Genomic DNA, 14,374 nt, shown 5'->3' on the forward strand with positions numbered 1-14,374 from the left:
CATAAAAAGCCAGAGATAGGAATGAGCATAAGTAGCATAGAGGAGTGGCTGCTGCAGGGGGTGAGAAGTTACTGAGAATCTCTGCAAGACCACGTTGCATTCTAAGCCATTAAAAGAGAATTTCATCTCTATTCTCCCAACTCCTGAAACTGTAAATAGCCCATCCTATTAACAAAACGAGCATGCCCGGCTGGCGCATAATCGTCGAACAGAGCCGACGTTTCCTCCACCGTCGCCGCGGGTAATCGTGCATAAATTTTGGCCAGCTTACTGGAAACGGAAATGTACTCCTTCGCCTCGCAGTGGCATTTCCGCGAGAAGCCCGGCGTCCTCAATTAGCGTCCGTTTTCGCGCTATTTATTTGGGTCATGCTCCATGCCCCACGGGGTAGCCTCGTTATACGGAACACGAACTCATAACCGACGAATTCAAACAGGGGGTGGTTGCGAAGTATTTCGCCGGTTACACTTGATAGAGCAGCGCTCTCCAAGGTCGCCCCCGCGTTGTCAGGGGTGGTACCGCGAAGACGCTAGCCGGCAGAGATGGGCAAAAAATTATTTCAAATAAAAAAATGGGTTTCGAATAAAAGACAAAAACTGTATTCGAGACTCATCAAATAAAAATAAGCCAGAGTTATTTTTATTTCAAATAAAAATAAGCCAGAGTTATTTTTATTTCAAATAAAAATAAGCCAAAGTTATTTTTATTTCAAATAAAAATAAGCCAGAGTTATTTTTATTTCAAATAGAAATAAGCCAGAGTTATTTTTATTTCAAATAAAAATAAGCCAGAGTTATTTTTATTTCAAATAAAAATAAGCCAGATTTATTTTTATCTCAAATAAAAATAAGCCAGAGTTATTTTTATTTCAAATAAAAATAAGCCAGAGTTATTTTTATTTCAAATAGATATAAGCCAGAGTTATTTTTATTTCAAATAGAAATAAGCCAAAGTTATTTTTACTTCAAATAAAAATAAGCCAGATTTATTTTTATCTCAAATAAAAATAAGCCAGATTTATTTTTATCTCAAATAAAAATAAGCCAGAGTTATTTTTATCTCAAATAAAAATAAGCCAGAGTTATTTTTATTTCAGCTGTTCAGTCTTGCCGCGGACACCCTGTATATAATACATGTCCCTGTCATCCCACCACTCCCCTACTCGGCGACAGGTGCATCCATCCCCCTTTGGCGATTCCACGGGGGATGGATGCAAAAGGTCCTCGTATCGCGCTCCACGCGGTGCAACGGTCGTTGGAAATCCTAACAATGTCCCCCATTCGAGTGGTATTTTCGCTGCTGAATCGCGTGTTTATAGAGTGGAGGGTAGTGAAGTTGTCAGCAATCCCGATTTCCACCTGAGGGGTTATATGTATTTCCAATTTGATGGATTGTCCGACAGGGCGTGGAAAGAACTGCGCCGTTCCGTTTCGATATTTCGATTAAATTACTTCTACACGTATAGAGCCGGGGAATTGTTTCCCGACGTAACTGCACGCGAACGATAGCTGCGGACAATGAGGGTAACCTTTACTTAGACAGATCCGAATTGCATCGGGGCGGCTTAGCTTTCATTTCCGCGGGTCAGAGGATGTGCGGGAAACAAGCCAGTGGCAAATAGCATTTCGTTCGAATTCGAGCGAAATTTTAAGCGAGTCGAATTGCATTCCCGGGATGTATACGGAGCTAGATGAAAGCACGCTTTCTGAACATTAATGGAGAGCTACGGATGCGAGCTTACGCGACTGCCTCGCAACGGTTGCCGAAATTACCCACGACTTTGAGGAGTTAATTGCCCGGCTAGGCCACCCAAAATTTGATCAGCGTAGTCCCCTGTGTAACCAAGGCGGGACACTCGTTAAAGCAGCAAACTCGAATTCCGTGGCCGTTCTGTTGTTTTAATGAGTGACTATCGGAATAATCATTATTCCCCGCAGAATTAGTGAACCCGAGTTACGAGGATTTATGGCGCGCTTACTACGTGCTGAACAAATAGAAAGTGATTACACTGCGGTGTGGATATTGCTTGTAACCTGGTGTCGTGCAAACATGTGCGTTTGGCACAGATGTGTAAATACACCCGCCTATGGGAATAGATGGTATCTGGACTGTTTATCTTGACAATCGATGACAGCTGGATATCTAGGATTAAGAATTAGGTAATATCCGGATTACTATATTTATGAACTGAGGAGCTTGCAGCGAGAGGGTTGCAGCTCCATCTTTACCCACTTCAGGTAAATTAGAAAAAAAATTGTTTATAAAATTATTGCTTCGACCTAACATTAAAAAGAGGACACTGATTGAAGAATATATGTATTCCCCGGAATAAGCGGTAGTTACTAAGTTGATGACTTTTTATTTCTTTTTTGGGGAATTTTTCAAATCTGGAGCATTCCTATTGCGCAAAACAGTGATGGGTGCAGATTCAAAATTTGCAATAAATCGCTCACTTGTGATGTAGTATTGTGGAATTTTTTAATATAAATTTTATTACACGTCGTAAATAAAAAATAATCAAGAATGGAGCTGCACTCCTCCTGCTGCAAGGTTTGTCAATTTAATTTGCAACTACGGAATCTAGGAACTCAGTAAATATCGAACTTCTGCCATTAGGTATTCGGCACAATTCTTCTGCTATACGTATATCATTTTCTAATCACTACAGACATTTACACGAGAATATCCACCTCCCCGAAGATTAGCTGTTCCGAAGATCAAATTGTTTTGAATTAGGTGTCGAGTAAATACACGAATCGCTCTAATTAGGTATTCGATGGCAGCCATCCAGCGACCAAGTGTTCCCTAAGCATCCAGACGCGCGTTTCGACCGCCAGGCGCGTAGAAATTAGATACATCAAAGTTAAATTCGATCCGCAGTCGAGGGGGCATAATTGGATTTTCGCACTGTCACTATCGGGGCCCTCGGTCCACCTAGCGTCCACGTATAACAGGATTCGCAGCTCGATATCGATTATCTAGCCAATTACGGCCGGGACGTATTAAAACTGACCACTGGACCACCGTGTCCTCAAAGCAATGTTCTTTGATAAAAGGGGACTGCCTTCTCGACTTTGACACACTGAGGATCTTAATTACGAGGGTCTGCTATGTAAAATCCATCTGGGAATGGAACGAGATCCTTCACAAGAGGTAAAACTACTGGCTCCTGATTAAACATAACTCTCAACCACCATTCCCTGCGAAAGTTACCTGTACTATAATTTAAACCAGTGTTTCTATAACCGCTAAAAGCGGGCTTACAGCATTTGTGCACTAACAAGGGAACATCCCGAACCCGGAAATTCAAAAAATTCTGAAACCTCGTGAATATGTAGGGAATTTCCTCCTGATTACAACGGAATTTTTGTTTGCTGCCCAAATTCACTGTAAGGGGGTGTAATTGGCCCCTGAAAATCCGGTTATTTTCCGAATTTCTGTTACAACTCGTGAACTGTAAAATATTTTTTTACCATATGATAGATCTAATTAAAAGAAGTAACTTTTGTCTTGAAACTTTTTTTCTATCTCTTAAAATTCGCGAGTTATAACACAAAATCTGCCGAATTTTCGGGGGTTAATTTCAGCCCCTTCGAGTGAATTTGGGCAGCAAACAAAAATTGCGCTGCAGTCAGGAGGAAATCCCCTACATATTCACAAGGTTTCAGAATTTTTTGAACTTTCGGATTCGGGATCTTCCCTTGTAAGTCATAGATATTTCGTAGAAAAGAAAATCCTACGAACGGAAAATATTTAACTACCCTCTCCCGACTCTTTTACGTAGATAATCAGACCCTGATTTCAAGTGTGCCTTATTTACCAAATGTGTGTACTGAAACAGCTTCTGTGTTAATTTACCGTGATTCATGCTGCACGGTAGGGGTCGAATAAATCGCCGTTGTATTGCACCCACGTCGCGGTAGGAAAACCTTAGCAGCCCACGCTGGAAGACGCAGGACTGTATCGAGACCCGATATGTCGGCTTACAATTATTTACCTTGGCGTGCGGCATCGATGTGGCTTCCTTTTAAGCGACTTCAAAAAGGAGGAGGTTATAGATTCCACCCGTATGTATTTTTTGTATGTTTGTCCCCACCATAACTCCTCAGCGTATGGACCGATTTTGATGATCTTTTTTCTTATTCACACACTGTCTCAACATTGGCCCAATATTTTGCCAGTTCTGGTTAATCATAAAGGCTATTGTCACTTGGTTAAAAATAAAAAAAATTTTAAAAATTTAAAATTGACTTCAAAATAATAAAAATGCAACTAAAAAGTAAAAAATAATTTAATCCCTTATTTAATCTACGACTCTCATATTTTGTAAGTCGACGCCCCATCATTTGCACTGTGTAAATCTGGCGGCGACTTAAAAAATATAAGAGTCGTAGATTAAATAAGGGAAAAAATTATTTTTTACTTTTTAGTGCATTTTTATTATTTTGAAGTCGGTTTTATTATTTAAAAATTTTTTTTTTATATTTAACTCATCCGTATTTGCTTCTATCAACGTGTAATGCCCACACTGTTCGCGAGATGTTTCAGATTTCTCACTCGAGAGTCGCAAACTTTTATCATCTCCTTCACCCTTCTTATCGAACTTCACCCTCTCCCGCTCAACTTCCTTCGATCAATCAGACTTCCCATCTATCGCGTTTTACAATTGTAAACCTTCACCGAACCCTTGCTCCGTCGCGTCGAGCTTTCTGCCCCTCTGACAGCAGCATGCCATCAAGAAAACTCCTTAAGGGAGTAGAATACAGTAGCCTACCCCTTACACAAATTATTTTACAGAGTTTTCTTGGAAACAAGAATGGCTCCTTGAACTGTTTGAAAATCTTTTCACCCTAATATATAGCTGTATCCTCAGTAATACCCAATGACATGTCAAAAATATGTTTCAATCGATCACAGTTGCCACGGAACACAGAAATTCGAAATATCAAATTCCAAACTTGAAATTTCGTCACAGAAATGCATTCCTCTTCTCTCGCCCCCAAATAAACGTTCCCCGCGCCCCTGGCTTCAGTCACAGCCCATTACCCTCGAGAATTCCATCCTACCATTGCTCCCCCCTCGCGAGAGCTATTAACGAACTCGTGATCCTGGATCCTAGAAGCGATCGGATGGGAATTCCACTCACCTGATGGCGATGTACCGCCAAACGGCCAGAGTGAGGGTGATGGCGATGCTGATGGTGTGCAGCAGCTGCGAGAAGTGCATGTGGAAGAGAACGAACACCGCCCATCCGTAAGGGAATATCTGCCTTTTAGGTAGCACGATGTACTTGTAAATGGCGAAGGGTATGTACTCGAGCATCACGAGCATGTCGGCGGTCGCCAGGCCGGTAAGTATCCGGTTTATCGGGGTGGCGACCATGTCTTTCCTCGTCAGGACAACGATGTTCAGCATGTTGGCCAGGGTGCCGAAGAGGCACACCATCAGCGCCACGTAGCCATGGTAATCCTTATACTTGACGGCCAGGTCGCGGACGCTGCCGCTGCAGTAGCAGCCGGTCTGGTAGCTGGGGGTCCTCTGCGTGGTGATGTTCTCGGGGTTGAAGCTGTTCACGTAGTCGATGTCCTCGTCGGTGATGTTCAGGCGGCGGAAGAAGTCCGTGTAGTTGTTCAGGTCGGGGAAGACGTCCGTGTAGTTGTCCAGGCGACTCATGGTTGCCCAGTGGCGCAGCAAGGACCTCAGTTGCAGCAGGGTTGCGTTCAGGTGCACGCGGCGCCAGGTGTCATCGTAGCGTGCGTGTCCGAGCATCAGATCCTGGCGAGTAGCAGTCGCATCGCTCGAGGTCTCCCTGGCTCCCTGGTCCCTTCAAAGCCTCCGTTCCATCGGGCTCCTAATCCGCGTCTCTGGCTCTCTTATCGAGTGCACTCAAACATTAAAGAGAAGAACCAAGGACCACCGCACTGGCCTGATCTGTCAAGCTCATTCGCCGGTGCCTTTCAAAGTGAATCAGAGAAGCACTCTTCGCCCCGCCGACACCATCGTTCCTCGAAAGTTCCAGAGCGATATCGCGTGCTCGATACGAGCCTGCACGCGTCGCCACAAACCAGAAATTCCACGTGGCCGGTGTCCGCGGCCGAACGGTCTCTTATTACTCCCAGAGGCGGTGTACGCGCCCTTGTACCACAAAATATTTTCTCCCTGCCCGGTGAGTTACTCCGCGTCGCCTCCTGTTTCTCCCCCCTCGCTGGGTATAGGAAACTTTACAGTCCAAGGAGACGCGGCCGACTTACGATGCGCTGGGGACGCGTCCGGGCCTCTTCCTTCAACCTCGTTTATTGCCCCCTTTCGTTACCCACCGTTTCGCGAATCACTGCCTCTGGAAGCATCTTCCCGTGACACGTCGACGAAACGACCCTGAAGAGCGAAGCTTGTCCAGCACCCTTGTCGACCTCGTTCCTCTATGAATCTGCTAATCTCTGTCCCCTCCGAATACTTGCTCCTCGGAATCCATTAGCCCCTCTCGAGATCACGCGGCTCCGTCTTCCAGGGGACTCTGATTTATTCACGGTTCCCCATAAATCAGCCCCACCTTCCCCAACCTCCCTTTCTCCCCCAAGTCCACTTTCGTTAACCAGATTCCTGCATTCTTTTGAAGAAATTGCCCGATCCTGGTTTCGTTCGGTGGCTCTGCAAAGTATCCCTCGCAGCTCGAGTGGAGTTTGGATCCGCGCTATCTGCCGCGGCTCTCTTAGCCCATGGTACCACCCTCGACGGTCCCGACGCTCGTCCTTCGCCGAGGATTATCCCCTGGGGGCGCTGCAGGGTCGAAGCATTAACGCCGCCTCCTGACGGATCCTAGCTCGCAGCCACGTCTCATCGTTCAAGGATCGATTCCATCTATGCGACAGTGGCTGGTCCGGCGACACCGTTCAACCACCGCCAAGGGTGCGTGATTCGTCGGAGATTATGGAGCTTTTTCGCCAGCTCCCTGGATCCTCTCCCGGACTGCTTCGAGGCTCGCCTTGGACGTTCCCAGGGGGTGGGACCTGGAAAAGATTGTTTGCCCTCGATCAAACATTCTGATGGGAAAAGGTGACGTTACTTTGTGTGGACGTTACTGTGCAAAGGCGCGTTCGTGCGCTGTCGCGATGTTGCCGTGCAACGTGTAGAAGTGTCAGTTACACTGGCCCGGCCGAAATACAGCCTACGGGGACGTAGACGCCTCTGACAAGGGCTACAAGGGCGGGAACGGTAATGCGCCACGGTTAATTACATTCGCTACGGCTGTCTCGCTCGGTTGTACCGAAGCCGGGTGATATCTTGTCGCGCGGTGGTACATTAAGGGGGCATACCCGTTTGAACCCTCGGAAAATATGTACATTTCGTGGATTTTTTTACAAGTCAACGGCTCGATGAAGATTTCCCGTTTTTTTACTATCTTTACATAGTATCATGAACTACTTAAAAAAAAAGTTTCAGTTAAGAAACTACTGTTTTTCGGAAGTTATGCATACATATCCGAAAGTCTCTCGGATATGTATGCATAACTTCCGAAAGACAATAGTTTCTTGACTGAACATTTCACTTTAAACATCTGCCATTTTGTCCCAGATTAATATTTTATAAAACGCCACTATTAATGACTAGATAAACTATTGTACTAACTAAATCTTCTTCCTTTTTTTATTTCAGATAACCCAGTCCCGAATAATGTTGGTCGCCGCAAAACGTGTTCCTAAAAACAGCTTCCGGGAAATCAGTTGTAATTATGCAATAACTAAATATTTTTATACCAAAACATAATATAATAACCTGTTAAAGTGTCCTTCGTCTGAATACAAAAACCATTGCACAAAAATATGCATGTACTTTCGGAAATAAATTGCCAAATAATCGATTCTTTTTCTACCCCTTAAAGGTACAAGGGCGAGCGTGCTCACCCTGGAGGGAAGTTGAATTATTTGGGAGCTCACGGTACCGCAAGAATGGCACCTTTCAGTGACCCGAACGCGGGGCGGACTCGAAAGTAATTTCATTATTACCGAATCAGATTAAACAGAAGGAAGCTTCCGCGAATCTGCTGAGATGAAAGGCATTGTAAAAATTGGCAGAGTAATCCGCCGATTTAAGATTGAATTTTTAACGAGGTTCCCGCGAGCATTGAGGTCGTTAAGCGCCACCATTTATGCTGGCCACATCTCTGCCGGCGCTGAAGAACGTTTTTCGGCTTCGATGAAAGCGGATTACGCCCCGCGGGCGACAGCTTTAACCCTCTTTTCTTCTCGGGTACAAAAGAGGGGCGCATTTACGACAAAATCGAGAAGAGCCGACGAAAGGGAGGAGGACACTGAGCGGGGGCTAGCAGAGCGTGAGTCTTAGCTGTGCAAATGGAGCACTCGCCTCCCTTTTGTATTGACATTTACGACCGAAACCACTTGTACGCCGAATGACGACATTTAGCTGAGCATTCAGTTGTTCTGGTAGTACGAGCGCTTGCCAGCTCTCGCCGTGCACGCGGGCTACGATTTACGGGCCCTTAATTCACCGCAGCGACACGCGTGCCTCTACACTTTAGGAAATGGCTCCATTGTCTGGGCTGCCTGGTAACTTAACGAATCCTTTATTAATTGTCTCAGCGCGTCGTTAGTTCGTTCGTCAGTGTTTACAGTGGGCGGGGTGGTTCTGTCTCGGGGAGGTGGAAGTTGGGAATAATGAATGGAAAGTACTGCGTAATTCTATCACAGTATGAAAATAAGGGATTGAGGAAGCTAAGCACCGCGGCGCATAAGTGTTTAAGCTTCCGAAGCCAGCTACACGAGCACGTACGCTGTAAGCGCCTAAGCCCCCAAGTATCACGATATCAAAAGGACCAAGGATTAAAATTTCACCATACTGAAATATAGTAGAACGAACCAACGCTTCACTCTATCGAAACAAAGAATTATTTAATCAATTTGGAAGATTGCTAACGAAATGAAGGGCCTGGGGAAAAAAGGAATGTCCTAGTTTGACTGATTTTACGATTTATAGCATATTTTGTTTGTGGTAATTGGGATTACCGAACTGTTAAGTTACTAAGGGTTATAAAGTTCAAACACCCCCGCAAGATAACGTTGAAGATTTGGTAGGTGTACTGGTTAGAAACGGGAAATGTCCACTTTGCACTGGAACAAAATTCGGAATGTCCCCGCTCTGAAGAAGAAATTATTTAAGAAAATTATATTCACCGAGCCTTGTTTCTTTACTGATGGGCTGGAGTATTAAAACTTAATTTTCTCGATAACGCTGCTTTGTGACATTCCCTGTTTCCCCCTTGCGCTTGGAATAGCAACGAACAAAGTTGGCCGAACAGGTGGCGCGAAGCTTAATCGCTCCTCCGTGCAGCTCGCGAAACATAGCTCGCGTAATTAGTAGAATCGAGCGCGGAACGAACATTCCATTAAATCCTAATTCGTGACAAATCTTTCTGTTAAGGGGAGGTTCCGGTCTAAAAGTCCATTTTTTTATTTTATTTTTCGAATGTTCAACCTTTTAGGAATGCGTGTTTAAAAGGATTTTTTGAAATTCGTAAAATTCCCGAAGTTATAGGCATTTGAGTAGCGGCACATGCATGGGTAACACCCGGCCACTCGGCACTCGCGTAAAACTTTAAATGTGTTTTTCTCGAAACGGTGTTTTCGAAACGGTGGGACCTGTATTTCCATAAGTTATTATCCAATTTGACTGAAACTTTTTTTACTTTGAAGAATATACTTCTGGCTAGGAGGGATATCAGAAAAAATACCAAAAATTGAAAATTTATAATTTTCAAAGGCGTTGAAAGATGAAAACTAGAGGGAAAAAGTGATTTCAAACTTCAAGTGTCGTTATTTTCTAAAACAAATGTCATTTTTGTAATTTTTTCTAGCCCCCTCCCCCTAGACAGAAGAATAATTTTCAAAATAAAAAAAGTTTCAGTCTAATCGGATAATAACTTTTGGAGATACAGATCCCACCGATTTGGATGAATTTTTTGACGCCTTGACTTTAACGACTTCCTAGTGCCATCTGCAATGATTAATTATAAAATAAAAAATATATTTCTATAATTTAAGACATCCTTAATACAATGCAGCAAGTCCCATTAAATTGTATACAGTAGTTTTCCTTTAATTAATTCCTAAAGATCACCTATTTTGGGGGCTCTAGACTGGAACCTCCCCTTAAGGGATCAGTCCACTGTGAACTCGTGAAAAATTGTCATTTTTTAGGATTTATTTTTCAGTAAACGGAATGTCCGACGTAGATAATGTTTTCTCTACTAATTAATACACTTATTGGCAGTATAACAAAAAATCTATTTTAAATTTTTAACAGTTTCTTTTAAATATATATCGCACTGACGTGAGCGCCTTGAGGAAGCGATGCAGCGCTGGTGCAAGTGATTCCGGGAGAACGACGCATTTGAAACGAAAAATTCAAAGCGTGTTGTAACCATTATGAATGTAGTTATCACCGGAACCAGGATTATTTTTACTGATAAAAAATTAACAAAATGGTGGAGGTTTGAAGTTTATACGTCGAAATACGGTGAATTTTTCATTTTACCTTGTAAAAACTATGAAACGGTTAATCCAAAAAGGTTTCCGCGTTCCCGGCCGTAGCCACTGATATTCTGAATAACGTGTAAAAATTTCAGACTGATTAGTCTAATATTTCTTTTTGTAATCACCTGCACCAGTTGGAAAAATGTTGTTCTGCGATAATTGCGTTTTAAGTATTAAAACAAATTAAAAAAATTCTTTTAATTTTTTTTTTGTATAATATAAGAGTAGCTTAACTCTCTAGCGGGCGCGCTTTGCGAACTCCGTTCACCGATCTGCGTATTTCCTTCATTAGGTCTCGGTAAGACAAACATTCTCTCCGCGCGGTGTGTTTCAAGAACCCTATGATGCTTGTGCCAGTTGATTTTCATTTTTGATGTTAAAAATGTTTTACATGTATTATTTTTGTGCTTTTAAGTACATTCACTGCATTTTTGCATACATTGATAATATTTTCCCGTCACATTTAATTTAAGTTACCACCGTCAACAGAGAAACCGTTTCTGAAGTGAAATATATAAGGGGGCTAAAATGATTATTTTCACCTGACGAACTGAGTTCACCACGCGCCTGCTGGTGTACCTCTCGTTGGCGCGCCCGCCCGAGGGTTAATAAGTACCAAAAAGATTTATTGCATTATATGTTGTGTCTGCGGAGAAAAAAATCTTTAAAAATAGCTTAATTTTTCAAACCGTCGCGGTGGACTGAACCCTTAATCTCGCCGCGCGAAACCGCCTCCTCGACCTCGGTCGCTGAGAACAGTTTTTCACCGCGAGGCAACGAGAAGGAATTCCACGCTGCGCGGCTGCACTATAAATCTCCCTCGGCTTTCCCAGCGCCGCCCCTACATCTTTTTTTCCTGCTACTTCCTTGGTGCTGAATAATTCAGCCAATATTCATTCGGTTCCAAAGTAATTACGCCCTCCTCCCTTCCTCGGTCGGTACCACCTTTCGCCAGCTCCGTGGAAAGGATCAGCGATCCGTACTCTCGCCATCCCCCGAGCGAACGAAAATAGCGGAATGGGAGCGTTTGAAAAAAAAGAAAGGAATGGGGGTACCGTTTACCCACTCAACTTCGCTGGAAGCCTCGGATTCTTCTGCTTTCGGTTCGCAGACTCTGAAGGGCTAACTTTCCGTCGGGGTTAAAGTCGACTAGCAAGGGTAGATAGGCAACCAGAGGATTCAGAAAATTATGCAACTGTGTGCGCAAGTGGAGCAGTTCATCCGCGAGACAAACCTATTTTTTGTCGGCGCCATAACGCGGTTTTAGAGGGTGAGATCAGCCCTTCGGAAAAATGCAGAATTTTCTTTTTCGTGGAATACGTATCTCTCAACGGTGCGAGATATCGAAAAGAAGTTTAAACAAAAGTTACACCTTTTTCTTATATCTACAAAACTGCGTGAAGATAATTATCGAATTAAGGATTGGTGGCGGGTGGAACTTGAAAAGTATGGATTTTTCGATAATTATTTTCATGCAGATTTGTAGATAGAAAAAAAAGATGCAACTTTTGTTTACCATTTCGAGACGGATTAATGTTTCTGGATTTCCCTACGTACTTCTCTAGTTTTAGGCATGTAGAAAATAAAACCGTTTGGTTTTTTGTGCTAGGTCAAACAGTATAGCCGTGAGATTGAACACCGTGGAAGACGTCGCTTCTTAAAATCTTGCGTATCACGGCCCTACCGCCGCCATTTTGTGAGAGAAAAAATACGATTTTTTCCGGCAAGAGTTGTACAATAACAGGCTTAATATTAAATTTTCAGTTTATTTCACTATCTTCCTAAAAAAAAATGCCGAAAGTGACTGCAATTTTGCTGCGTCCAAGGTGGCCTAACCCTTTAAGGGGAGGTTCCGGTCTAAATGTCGATTTTTTTTATTTCATTTTTCGAATGTACAATCTTTTAGGAATATGCATTTAAAAGGATTTGTTGTAATTCGTAAAATTCCCGAAGTTATAGGCATTTGAGTAGCGGCACATGCATGGGTAACACCCGGCCACTCGGCACTCACGTAAAACTTTAAACGCGTTTTTCTCGAAACAGTGTTCTCAAAACGGTGGAACCTGTATCTCCAAAAGTTATCGTCCGATTCGACTGAAACTTTTTTTTATTTTGAAGAATATACTTCTGGCTAGGAGGTATATCTGAAAAAAATACAAAAAATTGAAAATTTATAATTTTCAAAGGCGTTGAAAAATGAAAACTAGAGGGAAAAAGTGATTTCAAACTTCACGTGTCGTTATTTTCTAAAAAATAGTCATTTTGTAATTTTCTCTGGTTTCCCCCCTAGCCAGAAGTATATTCTTCAAAATAAAAAAAGTTTCAGTCGAATCGGATAATAACTTTTGGAGATACAGATCCCACCGATTTGGATGATTTTTTTGACGCCTTGACTTTAACGACTCCCCAGTGCCGTCTGCAATGATTAATTACAAAACAAAAAGTATATTTCTATAACTTAAGACATCCTCAATGCAATGCAAAAAGTCCTATTAAGTTATATGTAGTAGCTTTCCTGTAATTAATTCCTAAATATCACCTATTTCTGGGGGCTCTATACCGGAACCTCCCCTTAAAATTTGCAGGTTTAAAGACTGCGTCATAGGGTGGTCGATAGAATGTCCTCCGAGCGGCTGCTCGAAAGAGACAGAAATATTAGTAATTTGAACTTTTGCGAATATAGAGGAAGCATGCTCCGCAAAGGGGTATCTTTCAGAGATTCTCAGAGTGTTTATGTTTCTTTTTTGTCCGCTGCGGAGCACGTTGCCGCGGGGCTTCGATTATACTCTTTGCAGTGGATGTAATCGTGCTACGCGAAGGCAGAAAGGAATTAGTCGATGGCAGACGTAAATGCTCCTCCCACCGCTCATTCGTATTTCAAGTGACCTGAATATTTCTTGTAAAAAAAAAAAACACATTCAGTCCGCAGCGCAGAATTCTGTTTCCGAAAGGCAGGGTCTTCGGCAATGCGTACAGGAATAAGGTAACGTACTCAGAAACCACTCGTGACTCGAGAACTTACAGCGGGGCATTCGTTACGTGCTTGCATTCGCGTTTGTCGAAGAAAACTGATGGTCGAATTCGTTTACAGTTGGAGGAATTCCTTTAGAACGGAAGCACTTGCCAGTCTGAGGTGAACGGAACCGCTTCCGTTCAGGAACAACAGGAGCGAAGCAGCGTGCAAATGAAAATTAAAACGAAGCCCTGCAACCCCGGAAGCGGGTTAATTTTTCATAACACGTTGCTGAAATATCAACTGCATTTCCGATGCTGTTTTAAAATGGGAATTTGCACCGTTGCGGGGATCGCGTCTCGTATTTCCATTCCGCCTGTTTTTTTTTTTGGCGACACGCGGAAATTGGAAGCAGAGCGCGTGATTATACGCAACGTCCCGGTAGAAGTATGATCGAATTATTCATGTTTGAAACCCCGTTGCGAGTAATCCTTTTTATAAAAAAAAAACAGAAAACAAATGTTTTTTAATGCACCAAAAGATTTATACATCTATCTGGATTACTCGTCGCTATCCAATGCTTTCCGAACTCGAAAACTGGATCAGTCGGATTTGAAATCACCACGTCGTGCTGTAATATTCGTGCTGCTGGGACCCGAAGGAGAGAGGAGGGAACAAAAAATGGGACTACAGTTCGTTGGGCAATATAAGCAAAAATAAGCTTTGAAACGCCATCCTGCTTAAAACGCAGGAAAACAATAAAAGCAAACAAAAGTAAATAGTTGTGTTTGCTTTCCAATCCGTCTTGAGACGGTATAGAGGATTATGTAACTCGAATTAATTTGGCATCACATTGAGGCTTCTGAAGGTAAGA

General features: G+C 43.0%; 1 protein-coding gene across 1 annotated transcript in view; it reads right to left on the reverse strand.

The window, feature by feature from the left end:
* The window catches only part of LOC143367776 (G-protein coupled receptor dmsr-1), a 39,964-nt gene that overhangs the window by 15,317 nt on the left and 10,273 nt on the right, over positions 1-14,374 (reverse strand). The window contains exon 2 of the mRNA XM_076809921.1: positions 5,147-7,007. Coding sequence (XP_076666036.1) covers positions 5,147-5,769 — 623 coding nt within the window. The 5' untranslated portion in view covers positions 5,770-7,007. The remainder of the gene's footprint in view (positions 1-5,146; positions 7,008-14,374) is intronic.

Source organism: Andrena cerasifolii, chromosome 4 (genome assembly GCF_050908995.1).
Source record: "Andrena cerasifolii isolate SP2316 chromosome 4, iyAndCera1_principal, whole genome shotgun sequence".
NCBI lineage: Eukaryota > Metazoa > Arthropoda > Insecta > Hymenoptera > Andrenidae > Andrena > Andrena cerasifolii.